The 19,676-nt window shown below is 31.2% G+C and overlaps 2 protein-coding genes and 1 long non-coding RNA gene across 3 annotated transcripts; 2 read left to right on the top strand and 1 right to left on the bottom strand.

Moving 5' to 3' along the window:
• Positions 1-11,420: 11,420 nt before the first annotated feature.
• Positions 11,421-15,152, bottom strand: LOC146883946 (uncharacterized). Its single transcript, XR_014984393.1, has 3 exons — positions 14,769-15,152; positions 14,291-14,351; positions 11,421-11,561 (listed from the first exon to the last, which is right to left on the bottom strand). It is a non-coding gene; the product is annotated as an uncharacterized LOC146883946 (long non-coding RNA).
• LOC146883947 (wall-associated receptor kinase 2-like) lies at positions 11,476-14,760 on the top strand. Its single transcript, XM_085666186.1, has 3 exons — positions 11,476-12,337; positions 12,436-12,609; positions 13,072-14,760. The coding sequence occupies exons 1-3, from the start codon at positions 11,476-11,478 to the stop codon at positions 14,277-14,279; spliced, it is 2,244 nt and encodes a 747-aa protein (XP_085522312.1). The 3' UTR covers positions 14,280-14,760.
• On the top strand, positions 15,099-17,779 carry LOC114163672 (wall-associated receptor kinase 3-like). Its single transcript, XM_028047967.2, has 3 exons — positions 15,099-15,972; positions 16,161-16,343; positions 16,590-17,779. The coding sequence occupies exons 1-3, from the start codon at positions 15,099-15,101 to the stop codon at positions 17,777-17,779; spliced, it is 2,247 nt and encodes a 748-aa protein (XP_027903768.2).
• The last annotated feature ends 1,897 nt before the right edge of the window (positions 17,780-19,676 follow it).

Raw genomic sequence — 19,676 nt, 5'->3', positions numbered from 1 at the left:
TGTTTTTCGAGTAACCCATTAGTGGTTTCTGTCATTTCATTTTATAAGTCAACAATGTCGTCACCCTGATATATATATTTGGTTTTCATATACTCCTATTTTCATTGTTAGGCTTTGTTTGCTTCTGAAAGAGTAATTTTCTCGTGGAAAGAAAAGCGAATATTTTCTCTACTTTTATCCCATGATTATTTGTAAAGAAAAGAAAAGTTGTTTGAAAAGAATCTTTTTCAACCCATCTTACAAAAAGGAAAAAAAATAAATAAAGAAATGAGATAAAAACTATGCAAAACTACATAAACAAATCAAATTACAATATAATCCTCATTTCAATCTTTATATATAAACTAACATAAATCGATTATATATAACACAATCAATTATGTATAACAGTATACATATTATAATATATAATAACTGTTACAACATTATATATATTAATTGTATAACAATAAATTAATAATATTAATACTAAAAAAATAGTGATATAAATAACAATTAAAGTAACTTCATAAAATAATAATAATTACTATTATTATAATAGGTTGTATGTTTGATATTAATTATGTGTCGAATTTTTACACTAATTTCATATATAAAAAATGTCGATCGTAAAATTTGATATGAACAATTAAAAAAGACTTGGTATCATGGTATAAAGATTGATATGATTCTTTGAGGTGGAAGGAAGTTCTAAGAAAAAGGTATGATTAATGTAGCATATAAGGAATGGTGTCGGCCATGAACATGAGATATTATATATAGTGCATAAGATACTCTCGGCCAAAAACATGAGGCAGAGCAGAAAAGCAAGTGGAAATAGTCCATTTTGAATACTCTACACGACAGGCGTGTTGATTGTCATCTTCTACAAATTTGTTTAATTGAATGGATGCCCTGTGATAAATGTTTGGCCCATGATGTCTTTTGAATGGTTTGAAAGGAAACTTGATAAGAAACACCGTGAAGCAGTTCCAAATCCAGTGGGTAAGAAGCAGTAAGAGTTTAAAGTGGAGATAAAAAAATTACCCTGAAGCAGATATGATATCAGACATCACAGTGTACGTATAATTTTGTTAGAAATGATTTCTAGCCTATTTTGGCGTGAGAACAGTATTCCATTATACGCCAAAAGAGTTTGTCATCAATCTGAAAACACAAACTGCAAGCAGACACTTTGTGCTGCCAATCTCAAACCTTTTTCCGTACTTTTTACCTTTTTTATTTATGAACTCAAAGAATAACGGGACGGGGGTAGGCGCAATACTGATTGATTGAAACATCCATGGATTACGTACACACATCACACATTCTTCTAAAGAACGAACTTCTTACTCTACTCTACTCTACTCCACATTTTTTTTCCAACATCTTTTGATTTCTTTCCTTTTAGCTCTCTCATTTTACATGGTCACGTTTAGGGTGTGTTCTTATATAAGTGATGATTTGAGGGAGAGGGAGATGATTGATTTAGGTTGATTAGAAGGTGATATTTATGTTGTTCTTTTTTATGGATTTGGAGGTGATAGTAGAGTGAATTTGTGAGAGTTTGTGAAAAATTTGAGTGATGTGATTAAAAAAATTAAATTTAATATAATAACTTAATTGTCCTTGGTGTTAAAAAAGTATAATAAAATGATATTTAGATAAAATGTAATTAATTTTTCATATATTATTATCATAAATAAAAATATTATAAATATTTATTAATTAAAAAAAAATATAAAAATATATTTGATTTAGAAAATTTAATATTTTAATTTAAAAAAAAATAAACATTTCCAACTTCCAACCACCCCATTAATAAAAAAAGTAAACTCCAAACATGACATAATATCTAAAAAATACACACATGACAACATATAATATTTAGATCAGTTGAAATTATTTTAATTTTTTTTATGATGAATAATTTTTTATAAAAAATTATTAATTGAAATAAATAAAAAATATAATATATTTTATATAAAAAATTAAATATTTTGAATTTTAATATTAAAACTTGAAAAAATTAAAGATTTTAAGCACTAGCTACGTTATTCAACTAGTTCACCACTTGCTGCAACACAAAAACATTGCTTTCATAATTCAAGACCATTATAATAGAATAGGTTCCAAGCAAAATAGAACCAGTTCCACACACAAAGCTTGTCCTTTTGAAATTGGATCCAAGAAACCCATAACTGATTCCATTTCCTCATTGAAGCACGAATCTATTTTCCAGACCATGTGCATGGTGGTGACTTGCATCATCGCATTCCGTGAAGCGAGGTTATTTGAGTAAAATTACTATAATCACTTTCAAATCTACTCATTCAAGCGAGATTCAAAAATAATCTCAATCCCGCGATTCTTCTCTTTCCATCGCTTCATAATCACTATAAAGAAACACAAAAAATCTTGCAAATCAATGCTTGCTATTCTTTTTGAATAGTGAATTCATGGAAAAGAACACACAATTAATTAATGGTGTTTTCCTTTTATTTCCTAATTAAGCATACCACTTGTCTCATGAAGAAAAATGAAATTGTTTACTTTTATATAACCCTTTTTTAAATATAAATTTAAGTGTTTAAATTATTCCTCATACTTGATATAACTAAATGGAAGATCATACATGATAAAACATTTAGCAATTACACATCTCATGTATTAAGCTAAATGAACTAACCCATTAGCTTGCGAGTTTCAACCTTAACCTATATAGACATCTAGTCAAAAAGAATTGGACTAGAAAAATGTATTTATATTTAGGTTACTTCTTTTAATCTTGACCTAAATCACAAGTCCTGAAGACTAGTCAGCCAAACCAAAACCCATTTTCCAGCTCTATCTATATCAAAAGTAATGATAATCAAATGTCATAAAATATTCTTATTCTTTGCCATTTTTTACTTCTTGTATTTCTTTTTCATCACATCTCATTTCTTATATTCTTATTAGTGCACGCATAAAAGTTCTATCTATTTTATATGCATTTTATACTTTAATTGATACATTTATTTATTAAATATTTTGTTACCCACTTTAAGTTTTTGTCTTTAAAAGTGAGAAATATAAGTTGATTTATGTTGGAATAAATACATTATTGTTAATTGGTTAATTTTCTTCTTCTTCTTATGTCTTTCTTCCGTCTTCCCAAAAGCTATAACTTTTTTCAAAGACAAACAATAAATCTCAGCAATTGTTTACATGAACGGCAAAGTTTGTCGGTACCGATATACACAGTCTGATTTCTCACTTTCACGTAAAAAAGAAATTTAGGAAAAGTTAATATATATATATATATATATATATATATATATATATATATATTATTTATAATTATAAAAATAATTGAAGAATTTTATAAGCGATATTAATTTAATTTTATAAATTTCATTATCTTATTTATGATTATATGATACGAAGATAAAAAATAAAATTTTAATTATAAACTTAATTTAGTTTAAATTTTCTGAAAATTTTAAATATTTTTCAATTCAGTTCTTATTAAAAAAATTTGTTTTATTGACTACTCAATTTTTACATTTTCAATTAAGTCACTACCATTTAATTTGATAGTCACTAGGATGAAATGTTATTATACTTACATGTCTCCATACGAGAAAAATAAATAAATATTAAATTAAGTTTTATATTCTTTATAAATTTCAGTATTTTCAATTGAATCGAGTTACTGACATTTGTCATTAGTTGTAGTGATATTACAATTTCATTTGATAGGTATGAAGAAGAATGTTAGGAAATTAAATAATAAAATAAATATGATTAAATATATTTTTTAGTTCTAAAACTTTAATAAAAAGTTGATGTTTCTAAAATTGAAGTCCAAACCAAGAAAAATTATAAAAAAAACAAAGGAGTAGGTTTTGGTTTTGAAAAACAACCGAAGTCTATTCAACTATATATGCTTCGATTTTAAAATCTAACTTAAGTCTACTGCGATATTTGAAAAAAAAAATCATTTTGTAACTCCCAGGTAAACTAGAAACATGCAATATATATTTTCATGTTTTTATGATACATATACAAAATGAAATAAATGAAACATATCATCATATCATTTTTAGGGTTCAAAACAGGGAAATGCAAATATAAAAACATAATCTTGAACAAGAACCGAGTCCAATAATAATGGTTTGAATCTATACAAATGATAAATATAGCGATGAGAACTTGCAAATGAAGGAACCTACAGATGAAGAAACCAAACGATAGAGAGGAAGCAATAAGAGAAAACAAGAAGAGAAATCGTGAGAAAAGAGAAAACATGGAAACAAATGGCATAATGTTGTAGTAGAGAAGTAGCTTTTATAAAAATTTAACTCTAAGGAGAAAAATATGCTTCAGTTCGTCGTAGATCCGAAGGATACAATTGAACAAATATTTTCAAAAATGCCACAAAGTTTTGCAAGGTTTAGTTTTTCTTGAAAGTGAAGTTTATTAGACAATTTTAAATGCGTTTTTTACACTAGTGTGTGTCCAATGCATTCCCAACTACATTGAAACTAGAAAGTGTCAAATGGTGGAAATACTCAAAGATTAACATAAAACTTATTTGACAGTAAACAAAATTTAACATATTTGGGTTAAAAAGACTATATCTATTATTTTTAAAGATTAAGGTTGAGATATATCAAAATTTTGAATAGAAACTTTGAATGTCGCGTGAAAATTTAGGAACTAAAGACATATATAACAAAATAAATAATGTTCCAAAATCTTAATTATCTTTATTTAGTATTATTATTTTGTGTCTTTATGTGATTGATTTGATTCTTGTTTTAATATTTAATTTATAAAATAAAATAATGTCCTTCCTTTAAAAAAAAACGATAAGAAAGATTTAAAAGCTTCATTTTTCTTATGGTTTAAGTTTGTGGTGTTTTATTTACGACTACAATCGAACGATCATATAATTTCAATTAATGACTAAAGCCTAATTGAAAAATATTTAAATACTTAATAAACAATTTTTTTAATAAGATTCAATTGAAAATATTCAATTTTTTAGGAAATTAAAACTTAACTAAACTATTTTTTTTATTTTTCATGATTAGACACATGCAAAAATTATGATTTTTTGAATGGTGAGCAAAATCCTTTTGAGTGGAAGTCAAATTTGCTAGAGACTTCAAATAATTAATTAAACATTGCTAACATTTCTTAATTGCTTTGCAACATAATTTTTTTGTTCTTAATTTCAGTTTGTCGACGGGATGATATTTCATTCTGAATTCAAGGGATGGTGCATACATATATAATAAGTATCTTCTTGGATGAATTTTGACCTCATTTTGATTCCGTACATGGAAATAGGAGAATTAAAATGGAAAAATATATGGAAACAGAGAAGCAGCAGAGGCCATGTATACCCTTAGGAAGGACCCTATAGAGGAAAGGATGAGAACACGACTACGGACAAACACCAGCAAAGTTTTGATAGTTTATCAGATGGATGATAACGAAAGACAAATCACTGTCCTTTTTTTTCTTAGGGTTCTTGTTTCGATGGCTTTCAATGGGGCTTGGTAGGTAGGGGACTCCCTCACCTGAAGGCCACCCCTTTTTAACAACAATACATAAAACATCATACTTCCATGGACCACTTTGTAGATGCAATTACATGTACAATAATTGTAAGCAAAAGACAAAAAGTGACATCACTAATTGAGGGACATCATGCCTTTTCCAACATGACCCATAGCTTGTACAAATTAGTGGGGGGTCAAAGATCTTTGTTACGCTTTCAACAAAAACTCATGCAATATATATTATGACTCTGATGGATCATGGTTTCAACTGTGAAGGCTAAGGATCAATGTAAGTCACCTGTGTGATTAATCAATGTTTCCGATGTTGTCGTCAACAGTGTAAGCCATTGTGTTTTGTGAGTTGAACCACCTCGTTAAAGTACAAATTTTGTTGTATAACTTCCAAACTCCTAATTCTTAACAACATCTTGCTTAATCAATGGTTTTGCCTCAAATCCTTACAAGTCTTTTCAACATGTTTGGAGATCATTAAAGTGTATATTGTCACATTTCCTTAATACTTTTTCTTTTTTTACTGATATTAACATATTTCTAGACCCACATATTTTGTCGCTAAAATCGATATTATTCTGTGCATGTCATGTAATAATGCACAGAAGTAAAGAGGTTTTACATGCTTCTATTCTTTGATTTAGGAACAGTAAATGTGGATTTATTTCAATTAATCCATTCTACAGTAGAAAAAGAAAACCATAAAATTTGTAAATATTCAACACAGGTGTGTGCGGGTGTCATATGGCAGGAGACAATAAAAGGATAATAGATTTGGATACTGTGGATTAGATTTGTTTAAAGTAAACAGTCCACTCCGTACTGTATTTAATTTTAAAACAAACTCAGTTTTGTTAGTACTAATTTAGCTTTAAACCAGTTCAGTTAGATTCAACGTTAAAACAGTTGTGGTTGAACTGATTTTTTTGGCCCAACCCTAGCTAAAATCATCTTTGATAACAAAGGCCTGACATGGAATCTATGGTAACGAAGACCACCAAGCAAGTAAAAACACCAAAAAAAAAGAACCAAAAGTTAAAAACCAAGCAATATAAAACATATAAGTAACTAACACGAAACTCAATGAAATCAAAAACCACTGCAATCAAGACCTGCAAGTTAGAGAAATTTTTTATCAGTAAAATAGAGTAGAAGTTAGTAAGCATAGGCTCAGAATCATATATAAACTCTCAGTTAGGGTTTCAAACTCTCATGTTCCACCGTTCTATTAGGAAACTTGCTCAACGTCTATTTACCATCGAGTTCTACCATTTCTATTAGGGAGATTTCAAACTCGGACATGACAAAGTTGAAAACAGGAGCATAATGGTTAAAACTTTAAAACAAATAACTAAATAAGAGAAAATCCGAGGTGGTGAATATCCACTCTTTCAAAACCCTACACTGTAGCCCGAGGATAAAAAAGGAAGACGACACCGTTGGCTGGGCCAAGAGAAGGGCGAAGATCTACGGGAGCTGCACGAAGAGTGAGACGAAGGTACCAGAAATCTTTGGGAAAATGAACATGAAAATTTAAGAGAAAATATATATATATATATATATATATATATATATATATATTAATGTTATACTTTAATACTAATTACATTATACATAATTTGTCATTAATCAACGCCGTAAATGAAATTTATTAATAGAGTATAAAGAATGCAGATTGAAACTATTATGAGAGTGGATGGTTTATTTTCAGAATGATCAAATTGGTTAGAAATTTAATTAAATTAATCTTTCTATCTATTCCAACTAGGGTTAAGCGTAGCATCCATAGTTAATATCTTTTGAATGGATATGTGCTTCACTTCACCATTCATTAATCAATTTTTTCTCTTTAGGTAAAAACTCTAGTCACTAATTAATCTTGCTTGGAATATCTTTTTATCATTTTCTAATTCTTTTTTCTTTCTCTAAAGAGGTTTCACTTTCTCAGAGAGGACACAACAATCATTAAATACTTTGAATTCAATCAAATGGTTAAAATGATTTTGATATAAACTTTGTTATAAGAAATAAACAGACATAGAGACAAATATAATTTTCTACTAACATATTAGAATTGTTTTTTTTTTTCTAAAAACACGAAAATACTGAGAGAGAGACTATTTTAATATCTGAATTCCTTCTATAAGAGTGATTAGAATTCAAAGACAGAAGATAATAGAAACACACGTTTCCGTGTTTGTATTACGCCTCTGAAATGCAATTTTGTTTTTTCATTTTGTCTCTGGGTATTAAAATTTATCTAAGTTTCTGTCTCTGATTAAGACACAAATATTGTGGTCTTTATATTTCGTTTTTGAAACATAATTTTCTAGTAGTGTGATATAATATCTTTTATGTTTGCTTAATTTTAAGAAAGTGACAAATTTTCCAAACCTTATTCAGAACCTGCATTGAACAATTTTGAAGAAAAAAAAAGAAGAAAACATAGCATTGAAGGTTGGAAGAATGTAGATATATATTCACATGCAAGGTGGGTCAGATGCAAAGGTGAGGAGCTGTGATTTTTTGTTGTATGTGATTTGTGGGTGGAATCAAAATGGTTATGGGGTAAGTTTTGTTTAGTTGTAATTTTGTTCGACCAAATCAACCACATATTTTTCATGGATAGAATGCTGCTAATGATTCATGAAGTTCAGGCAAATGACACATTTTATGTCCAATACAAAATCAGATTCGGTGGTTGTGTTTGAATATACAGAGATATAATGATAGAATTTTGTAGAACAATATTAAAGTAATTCAATTATTATATCTACTGTCAAACTCTTGTTCTAGAAATTTATTTAGAGATTAGGAGATTGTGTGTTCATAAATTTGTTTGATGGATGATAATTTGTAATTCCTATAACAAGCAAACACTCCTCAATGGTATATATTGACTCAATTTATCATTAGTTCAATCTTATCATAATTTCATTTAAATATTCGTATACTTAATAATAGAATAATAATAATTATATCTCAAATTATCAAATAATAACAAAACACAATATATTAATTATTAATTAATACTAATCTATAATTAATTTAATATTTAAAACAGCCAGATACATTGTATAATAGTTCATTTGTATGGACTCTGAACCTACATCAAAATCCAAGAGAAACCTTGAGAAAAGTAGGGTTGGTAGAGAACAAGGGAAGGGAAAGTCAAGAATTATGTGGGTAAATTTGATATGTTTCACGTGTCACGTACGACCACTTTTCTTACACAAAATAATATATATATATATATATATATATATATATATATATATATATATATATATATATATATAGTAATTTTTAGTTTTTTTATTTATCAGGAATAAGATTGATAGAGTTGTCTAAATATATCAAGTCACTAAATATTAACTAAATTTAAATATAAAAATAATTAGTTATTATATTAATAAAATTAAAAATTATTAATATTTAAAATAGTTTATATTATTATTAAAAAATTATAATTAAATTGTGAATTAGAATCAAAATTGATTTTTAACTACCAAAACTTTAGCTGATTAATCCAAAATTAAAATATAATTTAAAAATAGAGGGTAATCAGAATCAATAATAATAAATAACTAAAAATTTATAAATAATGTTAAAGATAAATTTATTCTAATTTTCAAATTAATTATAACTTTTTATTAATCATACAAACTATTTTATATACAAATTCTGATAATGAACTAATTATACAAAGTCCATTAGAAGGTTCATTCAACCTAGAAGTTCCCAGTTTACATTTTTAACCTAGTTTGTGAGTTGGATTTTTTTGTAATCTAGAAATCTTTTCTATTATTGTAAAGGACATGTGTCACTCTTTGTTGAAATCATCCAATATAAGATCAGCTTTCTGAATAAAATGACGGAAAGAAATATTTTGAATTTGCTCATTATCTTTTATTGTTTTATTGTGTTCTTCCCAGAGTAAAGAGCATATCAAATTTAATTTATGAAACGGTCTCAACTTTAATCTATTAAATGACTAATTATTTATATTCTAAATTTGATTTCTAAATTTGATGATGTAATGAAACTATACGCAAACAATTTAATGGCTTTGATTCAAGTTGAATTAAAAAAAATTCTTTATATATTTGGAATTACCATTACAAATATTATTGTAATATATATATATATATATATATATATATATATATATATATATATATATATATATATATATTTATTTATTTATTTTTGAGGATCTCAGCTAGATCAAAACACAAAAGAAAGAAATTTGATCAAAAATCACTTGACTATAGTAGTGCATTCTGAAGACGAGAGACATTCAATTTTCTCATTATTTCAGTACTCAATATGTTTATATATATATTGAGGATCTCACATAGGTCAAAACACACACACACACACACACACATATATATATATATATATATATATATATGTGTATATATATACATATATAAGGATCTCACATAAGTTAAAACACACTTGAGAAAAAAGAAATTTGATTACAAATCACTTGATAGGAGTGCATTTTGAAAGCAGGAGACATTCAATTTTCTCACTATTATAGTACTCAGTATGTTTAGGAGTAACTAACTCCCTCGTTCACAGAGTTGGATATTATGTATTCTTAATTTTATGTGAATTTCATTGTTTAATGTAAGTTTTTTCCATTACTCTTGTGGTATTTTTGTCTTAAGAGCATATTCTAGATTGCTTTCATGTATAAGAGTACCTTGATTGAAAAATAGTTTGGGAAACCTGAGTAAGATAAAATAACTAACATCATCATAAGTTTGATCATTAATACAAACTTATAAAAAATTACTAGACATGGAACTTTTATTATTCAAGTTTAGATTTGTGGATAAGACATTACGGTTCGTTATACAAATTGTGAATGCTAGAGTTGGGATGAGAAATATATTGTTTGGTGATTTTTGCTTTGAATTGAATTATGAAATCTAATCTCAGTCAAAAATTTTATCGTATATTCTCTAAAATCAAATTAATTATTTTCATTTGTTAATTTTAGTGCGTTTTTAGTTTTAAACTTATTTCATTTTCATTCATCAAAATGTTTTCTTGTTTGAAATTCTTAACCTTCATTGATAAACAAACATAATTTTTTTAAAACTACACTAGTTTCTTAAACATAATTTTTTTAAAACTACACTAGTTTCTTAAAAATTAATACTTTAACTTTTTATTTTATTACTTGTGCGATCTGATATACTTATCGATTATGTAACATCTTGTCTCCTTTTCAGCTACTATTATTTACGTTATTTATGTGTGTATTAATTCTATACCAACACATCTTTTCTATGACGAGCCCAAACATTTTTCTCTTCTGTATTGGACCGTAAGACGAACTCACCTTAGACAGAAAAACAACTTAACTGGTCAATTACCATGAAAACTTGGAATCCTAGAATTCATTTTTCTTTTTCCCCTTCGAGGCCAATATTTGAAATAGCAACAGCCTCTTCAATTTCATAGGACTACGGAACAATACAAGATTTCAACGTTGCCTTTACCATATTACCAAAGGATATTAAACTTCTCAAATGACCTTTACTGACTCCAAAATACACTAGAGAAAAGTTTCAATCCCTGTCCCCCACTCTGGTCGTTTATCAATATAAAAACTTGCCACAATCGCTACTCCAGAACTTATCTGTAAAGTTAACTATCCACGACAATGATTCTTCTACGTAGTAGTTCTCTAAAAGAAAAATAGAATTGTAGGTCCAATAGAAGCCTAGCTAAGAAGGTATCAAAGAGATATTTATTCTCCTAAACCAAAAGACAAATCCAACTATAGTTAAAAAAAGAAGTAACAATGGAAGCTTGAGTTCTACGGCCTGAAGTTTGAGCAGTTAAAAATTCTTGGCCGTGTCGGCTATTGCTTAATCTCAAAGTTTTTGATGATGAATTGGATGCAGCAATGGCTTCAGCACGAGACACTACAACAGTTGTGCTAGTTGCTTGCTTAGTAATGATCTCAGCAGCGTCACAAACAATTCGTCCGAGCTGCCAAAAAGAATGTGGAAGCGTTAGCATTCCGTATCCATTTGGTACAACTGAGCACTGTTACATGAACAGCAACTTTTATGTTGCTTGTAACACAAGTCACAAGCCTCCCAAACTATTTCTGTGGAATGTCACAAAAAATATTGAGATATTAGAGTTGTCACTGAATGGTCATTTGCGAGTAAAATCCCCAGTAGCGTATGTCTGCTATGATGAAAAGGGTGTGCTAGTGGATTCAGGGAATTCATCTATGACTTTGCAAGCATTTCCCTTCTCCTACACCCAGAACAAGTTCGTAGGAATTGGATGCGACACCCTTTCAACCATCAATGCAACAATCGGGAAAAACTACTCTGCTGGAGGGTGTTTCTCGCTTTGCAGTAGTGTAGAAAGTTCAACCAATGGATCCGGGTTTGGCATTGGTTTCTGCCAAACCTCCATCCCAAAAAACATTTTGGCATATCAAGCTCGTGTCCTGAGATCAAATATGCTTCATAGGGATATGAATATTCCTTGCAGCTACTCTCTTTTGGTGGAAGAAGACTCTTTCGAGTTTTCCAGGGATGACTTCATCAAACTGCAGAAGAGAAGAACAGTTCCCACAGTGCTTGACTGGGCTGTTGGGAATCTAACATGTGAAGAAGCTAAGAACAATTTGACTAGTTATGTTTGCCAAGAAAATAGCGTGTGTATTGATTCTCAAAATGGACCCGGTTACCTCTGCGAATGCTTAGAAGGTTATGTGGGAAATGCATACCTTCAGGGTGGATGCCAAGGTATGGATTATGTTCCCATCATGTGATTAGTCTAAATGTAATTTTTTTGCTTGTTAAATGAATGAAGTATCAACCTTTTTTGCCTATTTCTTCACTAGATATTGATGAGTGTGCAAATCCGAGTCTAAATGACTGTTCAGACATTTGCATTAACCTACCCGGGAGCTATAATTGTTCGTGTCCCAAGACCAGGAAGCACAAGGGAGATGGCAGAAAAGGAGGAAGTGGCTGTGTCTCGAATCTACAACATGTGGTTAACGAGATTGTGATAGGTACGTGTTATTTGTTTGGTTTACATAGTAGTACTCAGTGAAAAGAAGATAACAAGACAGATACAAAAGAAAAGCAAGGCATATGAAAAAACATGTGCCTTTTGCTCCATTATTTTTAAGATCTTTGATCTGTTTGATTTTATTTTCCTTTTCACTTGTAGTCTATTGCTTTGTCTTTTTGATTGCTTTTACGCTAAAAGTTTTGACGTTTTGCAACTTTATGTCAGTACATATTCCATAGGGGAAATCTTGGTTCACAGCTCTCCAAATCTTAGAAATAGAAGTGACATTTGTTTGCAAGTAGATGGTATGGAGTGTAACGAATAGTATTCGCCACCGAAAATAAAGTTCTAGGGAAAGTGACCTTTAAATTAAAGTAATTCGAGGATATGCGTGAATGACATGACTTCAAAACCATAACAAAATTAAAGACTGATCGAATAAGCAACTTTGTCAATGTAGGAACTGGCATAGGCCTTGTGCTGCTGTTAGCTGGTAGTGGTTGGCTATACCACGTGTTTCGAGAAAGAAAACGGGTGAGTCTCTCAGCGCGATATTTTAAGAGAAATGGTGGCTTAATGTTAGAGCAGCAAATTTCAAAGATGGAGGGATCATCTGAGAGGGCTAAAATATTTACTGCAAGAGAGCTTAAGAAAGCCACTGAAAACTTTCACGAGAGCAGAATTATTGGCAGAGGAGGATACGGCACAGTTTATAAAGGGATTCTTCCAAATGACCAAGTTGTTGCCATAAAGAAATCAAAACTAGTAGATCACAGCCAGATTGAACAATTTGTCAATGAAGTGGTTGTACTTTCGCAGATTAACCACAGAAACGTGGTCAAACTCCTAGGTTGTTGTCTAGAGACAGAAATGCCACTGCTAGTTTATGAATTTGTGAACAACGGAACACTCTTTGACCACATTCACAATGAAAACACCACACTTCCCTGGGAAACACGTCTAAGAATAGCAGCAGAAACAGCTGGTGTGCTTGCTTACTTGCATTCTTCTGCTTCCATACCAATCATCCATAGGGACTTCAAGTCAACTAACATACTCTTAGATGACAAATACACAGCTAAGGTTTCTGACTTTGGAACCTCTAGATTGGTTCCACGTGACAAGTGTCAGTTGACAACGTTGGTTCAGGGAACTCTAGGGTACCTTGACCCTGAATACTTTCAGACCAGTCAACTAACTGAGAAAAGTGACGTGTATAGCTATGGTGTTGTACTTGCTGAGTTGATAACTGGAAGAAGGGCACTTTCTTTTGACATGCCAGAGGAGGAGAGGAATTTGGCGTTGTATTTTCTTTCGGCTGTGAAGGATGATTGCTTGTTCGAAATTGTTGAGGATTTTGTCAATGAGGGAAACAGTGAGCAGGTGAAGGAAGTTTCTAACATTGCTCAATGGTGCCTGAGGCTGAGAGGGGAGGAAAGACCTACCATGAAGGAAGTTGCTATGGAATTGGAAAGTCTCAAAACGATGACAGCAACAACTTCATTGATTAGTGCCACATCAAATGCAGCAGAATATGTTATTGGTGAAAGATCAGGTTCAGCAGAAAGAGACACTGCTAATTGTCATTATACTTATGGTATACGTGCTGGACCTGAGGATGATACCATTTGCAAAGATGTGATGTCACCGTTATGGGATGGTAGATGAAGTGTGCTTACTTGGAGGTGCTTTCTCTATGGTGGCCACGATAAAGCTTTTTAATTTCATCGTCCCTGAGTTCTGCATCAAAAGTAATAAGGTATTGTTGATGAGTGTTATTTTCAGAAACGTTAGCAAGTGGTTTGACAAATGCTATGATGTACAATTGAATGTTCTGTCTCCATTGTTCAGATTATTACTAATGAAAATGCTTTCCCTTTTTGGCAATAAATCAATGAATGGATATATCATTACCAGTAACTTCATAGAATTAAATTAATTCATGAACTCGGTTTAACAAAATTTTGATTTAAAATCTGTCAATGTTGCTCACAAATGAACTCATATTTGCAAGAATTTTTATAATTATTAATAGAATTTACTCGATAAATTTAACTATATATAACAAATGTGTGAAAGGTAAATATATAGTAAATTAAGAACTAAAAGTATATACAAATTAATAGATAATTTTATTAATTATTTTTTAACAGATACCTTCTTTAATCAGTTCTTGCCTCCCACAGCCGGCTGTCCTGCTCCCAGCTAACAAATCGACACAATCAAGGTATTTTAAAATACATTTTTTTTAAAAACAATGCACGATTGGTCGAAGGAGGGTTGAAAATACAACAAAGAAAGAAAAAACATGATGAAAAAAACAAAGTAAAACAGTTGATATGAGAAAAAATAATTGATATATTAAAATTGAAGAGCATGCAGAACTTGTTTGAATCCATCATCATCCAATGCAGTAACAGAGTTAATCCTCTTGACCCACAGTAGCAGAAATAATGTCCACTACAAGAACTTGAAAAACAAAAAGCAATGTCTATGGACTCTAAGCAGCTGCTACTGCAGCTGCTTCTTGTTGCCCTCCTTATTGCGAAAACCAAAACTCAAACCATATCAAAGCCAAACTGTTCATCAAACTGTGGCGATGTCACCATTCCCTTCCCCTTCGGCATCTCCGACACTTGTTCCTTAGACACCTCATTTGTCCTCTCTTGCAACCAAACCTCTCCTTCATCACACACCCTTCTCCTGCCACAAACCAATATAACTGTTCTAAACATCTCACTCGACGGCCACATGCAAATTTCATGGCCTGTAGCCAGCGACTGTTACGCCGACAGAGGAAAACTCGTGAGGCAAACATTTCAAGACCTAAACCTCACAACTTTACAAGTCTCTTCCAGCAGAAACAGGTTGACTGTAGTTGGGTGTGACACGCTTGGATTAGTGGTGGGAAGCGATTTGGAGGGAAAGAACTACACCACGGGATGCATTTCCTTGTGCAACAGGCTTCAAGACATCGTAACAAATGGGACTTGTTCCGGCACCGGTTGTTGCGAGATCTCGATTCCACGCGGGTTGTCGAGTTTCTCCTACGGTTCTGGGAGTTTGTTCAACCACACGCATGTGATAGACTTCAACCCGTGCGGGTATGCGTTCCTGGTGGAAGATGGGGCCTACAATTTCTCCTCCACGGACCTCGTCAAGTTCGACAAAACCACGTTTCCTGTGGCGATGAATTGGGTGGTTAAGAACCAAACGTGCGAAGAAGCTAAGAAAGAGGCTTCCAGTTACGCGTGTAAGGCAGAGAACAGTGAATGTTTCCATTCAGTGGAGGGATCTGGTTACCTTTGCAACTGCGCAAATGGTTTCGAGGGAAACCCTTATCTCCTTCATGGTTGCGAAGGTATTAGTAGCTGATGTACTTTATATATATGTTGTATTCTTTTAATTTTATTTTTTACTTGTTCACTTTCAAAATATATATAAATAGAAGTTTTTTCTTAAAACTTGACAAAAAAAGTGTAAGGTGAAAGTACATAGTAAAAGAATAATCAATGAACGCATAATTGAATTTGACTCGTTATACTGTAGATGTTAATGAATGCATGGGATCCAACGATTGCGTTGAAGGGGCCAAATGCAGTAACTCTCCTGGTAGTTATAACTGTGTATGCCCAAAAGGATTCGAAGGAGATGGGAAAAATTATGGAACAAGATGCACTCAGAAATCTAGCATGAATTCAAGGAAAGAAATCGTACTCATAATTGCTCTGAGTGAGTATAGACACTCTCGTCTGGTGAAATCACAACAAATCTCATCCTTAATATGTAACGACATATATAATATTGCATCTTCTGTACTTATACAAGCAATATGGTTGAGAGATTTCTCATCCGTAATCAACAATAATAAATTCAAGTTAATTATCATAATGGTATATGTCATTCGTAAGTTTGAAGATGAGGCAACATAATTAACGAAAACACTAATTGTATACATTTCTCTTTGTTTATGCATAGGTGTGAGTGTAGGCCTAGTGGCACTACTTGCGGGAAGCTTTTATGTGTATTGGGCATCAAAGAAAAGAAAGATCATCAAACTCAAAGAACAATTTTTTCAACAAAATGGTGGTGTTTTCTTACAACAACACATAATCAAGCATAAAGGATCAATTGAAACGGCTAAAGTCTTCACTATAGAGGAGCTAGAAGAGGCCACCGACAACTTTGATGAAGGCAAGATTCTTGGCCAAGGTGGCCAAGGAACAGTTTACAAAGGAGTATTGGTAGACAATAGAACAGTGGCAATTAAGAAGTCCAAAATCAGTGATCCAAATCAGATTGAGCAATTCATTAACGAGGTGATTGTGCTTTCCCAAATCAATCACAGGAATGTGGTAAAACTCTTGGGTTGTTGTTTGGAGACAGAAGTTCCTATGCTTGTGTATGAATTCATTCCCAATGGTACTATTTATGAGCACCTTCATGATCATAATTGTTCTCTAAAACTTACATGGAAAACAAGGTTGAGAATAGCAACAGAAACAGCAGGGGCCTTGGCTTATCTGCACTCAGCTACTTGTACACCAATCATACACAGAGATGTGAAGACTACAAATATTCTTCTTGATCATAATCTCATTGCAAAGGTTTCAGATTTTGGTGCATCAAGGATTTTCCCCCTTGATCAGTCTCAACTAACCACTCTGGTGCAGGGAACATTAGGGTATCTTGATCCAGAATACTTTCACACAAGCCAATTGACAGAGAAGAGTGATGTGTATAGTTTTGGGGTTGTTCTGGCTGAACTAGTAACAGGAAAGAAGGCACTTTCATTTGATAGGCCAGAGGCTGATAGAAACCTTGCAGTGTACTTTGTTTCTTCCATGAAAACAGGTCAATTACTTAACATTGTGGACAACCAAATACTGCATGATGCAGATGTTGAGCAAGTGACAGAAGTTGCAAATATTGCAAATCGATGTTTAAAGGTGAAAGGAGAGGAAAGACCGACCATGAAAGAAGTGGCAATGGAACTTGAGGGACTTCAAATTGTGGGAAAGCACAGATGGGAAAGTGTTAGTTCATCTTCAGAAGAGACTGAAAACTTCATAAACTCAGCACCATCCATTCTTTGTGTTGAAAGTGGCATTAATTCAGCATTTGATAGCTTAAACCAGATTTCCACCTCTTTGGGGAGTGGAAGATGATTATTAATTTGATAGTAATATTGTGGCATTCTTTTTAAGGACAAGTTTATTCTGACTTGGGATTGGGTAATAATATATATGTCTAAATTGAGAATCACAAGTATACCCTAGTAAATTGATTCAGACACTTCTCTTCCACTTTAAAATGTAAATAAAGTGTTTTTAAGGCATAGGGCATAATACCAGATGAAGTAAGGTTCAGACATTTGATTCTGCCCAAAAGAATATTCAATTTGGCATTCAATGGGTTAAAGCATTTATAAAATCACACCAAACCAGTTGAATCCATAACAAATTCAAAGCTATGGATTCTCAATTTCATGTGAATGAGCATGCTTTAGAGAGACATAAAGTCAATACAATTTTTAATGTGAATTTCAATGCCAAAAAAAGTTTCGAATTCCGTACCCCTTCGATAGTGATTAGTAAGATGTTGGTTTGCTTTTTATGCAACTATTTTCGTCCCATTTTGTGATATTTAAGATTTGGGTAAACAATTAAGAAATGTAAGAACTTCCTCTTTTAATTTTTAACTATAACTATCATACCTGTAAAAGTTTTTTATTTTTATTTTTTTTATAATTTTCTAACTCGAATATAACACTAGGTACTCTCTCGTTTATTATATAATTCATTTTTATTCAATTTTTAATTTATATATATATATATATATATATATATATATTGATAATTGTCATTATTTTTGTGTTTATTTTCCTGTCTTATTGATATTTTTATTATTTTTTTTCAAATAAAAGATTTTATTTAATAATTTTGGAAAGAGAAGTATTTCGTTTTTATTTGTCAAATGTTTTAAAAATAACTGGAAATCTTAAAAGATCAAAGAAAATATCTAGATTCTAATTCAGTCAAAATTCATTCAACTATACTTTTTAAGGTCATTTAGTTTGGCCTAATTCACTAGCAAGGTCATTTCGTCCCCTGAGCTAAGATTAAGTCGCTAATGAGTTGCAAGTTAAAGAGCATCAATTTTTAGACCTCGAGAAAGAGGCGCTTGACGAGAATGTTGGGCCTGGTAAGCGAAATTGTGTATTTAAACATGTTTTCATGAGGGTGTCCATGTCTTATTTCATTCTCAAGACTAGAAATCGTCTAGGGTACTGGAGAGAGGCTCTAAGAGACCGTTTGGGTTGTTGGAAAGCTCTCCCTCCTCTTCTTGGATTTTCACCTTTATCCATGGAGCTTTTACCCCTTTTGGGTTAAGGAGGAAGATGAGTCATGAGATTGAAGGTGGAGATGCGAATGGGAGATGTATTGGAGTGTGGAGCAACTACTAAGAACCTCAGGAGAGACCTTGCTTATGATATCTATGGTTTCAATTTCTTCCCTATTATTCAATTTTGTAAATCAGAGGTTTTCTACTATAAAGAGCTAAATTTATTTGTTGAGATTAGATGTAACAAACTAATTTCTTGTGTATTTTGTGATGTTAATACATGTGCTTTTTCATCTCAATGTTAATATTTGATTTTTATGTTTAATGCTTGTTGTGACTTGAACACCCATGACTTAATTGTGGTTATTGAGGTGTTGAAAAATGTATCTTGAAACTAGAATTGAAATTAAGTACAAATGAAACTTATATCTAAGCAATGACAGACCTTAGTTGTAACATAGGGGGCCTTGGCCCCTCCAAAATTTTTTATTTATATAAAAAATAATATATAAGTAAATAGTTTTTCTTAAATTTTAATAAATTTTATATATTTGACACTCTAAACTTTTTTTTATACACTTATCACTATAAGCAAATTTCCCATTAACAACTGATTTTAGTGATAAAAAATTATTAGTCGTTATAGTGACCAATTTTGATACTAATTTACAAAATAAAAAATTATCGGTTACCAAAACAATCATTATTATGAATAAAAAA

The sequence above is a fragment of the Vigna unguiculata genome, chromosome 9, assembly GCF_037176805.1.
Source record: "Vigna unguiculata cultivar grain cowpea cultivar isolate G323 ecotype 2 chromosome 9, ASM3717680v1, whole genome shotgun sequence".
Classification (NCBI taxonomy): Eukaryota; Viridiplantae; Streptophyta; class Magnoliopsida; order Fabales; family Fabaceae; genus Vigna; species Vigna unguiculata.
Note: the sequence above shows the minus strand (reverse complement) of the source record. Positions and strands in the feature narration are given on the sequence as shown.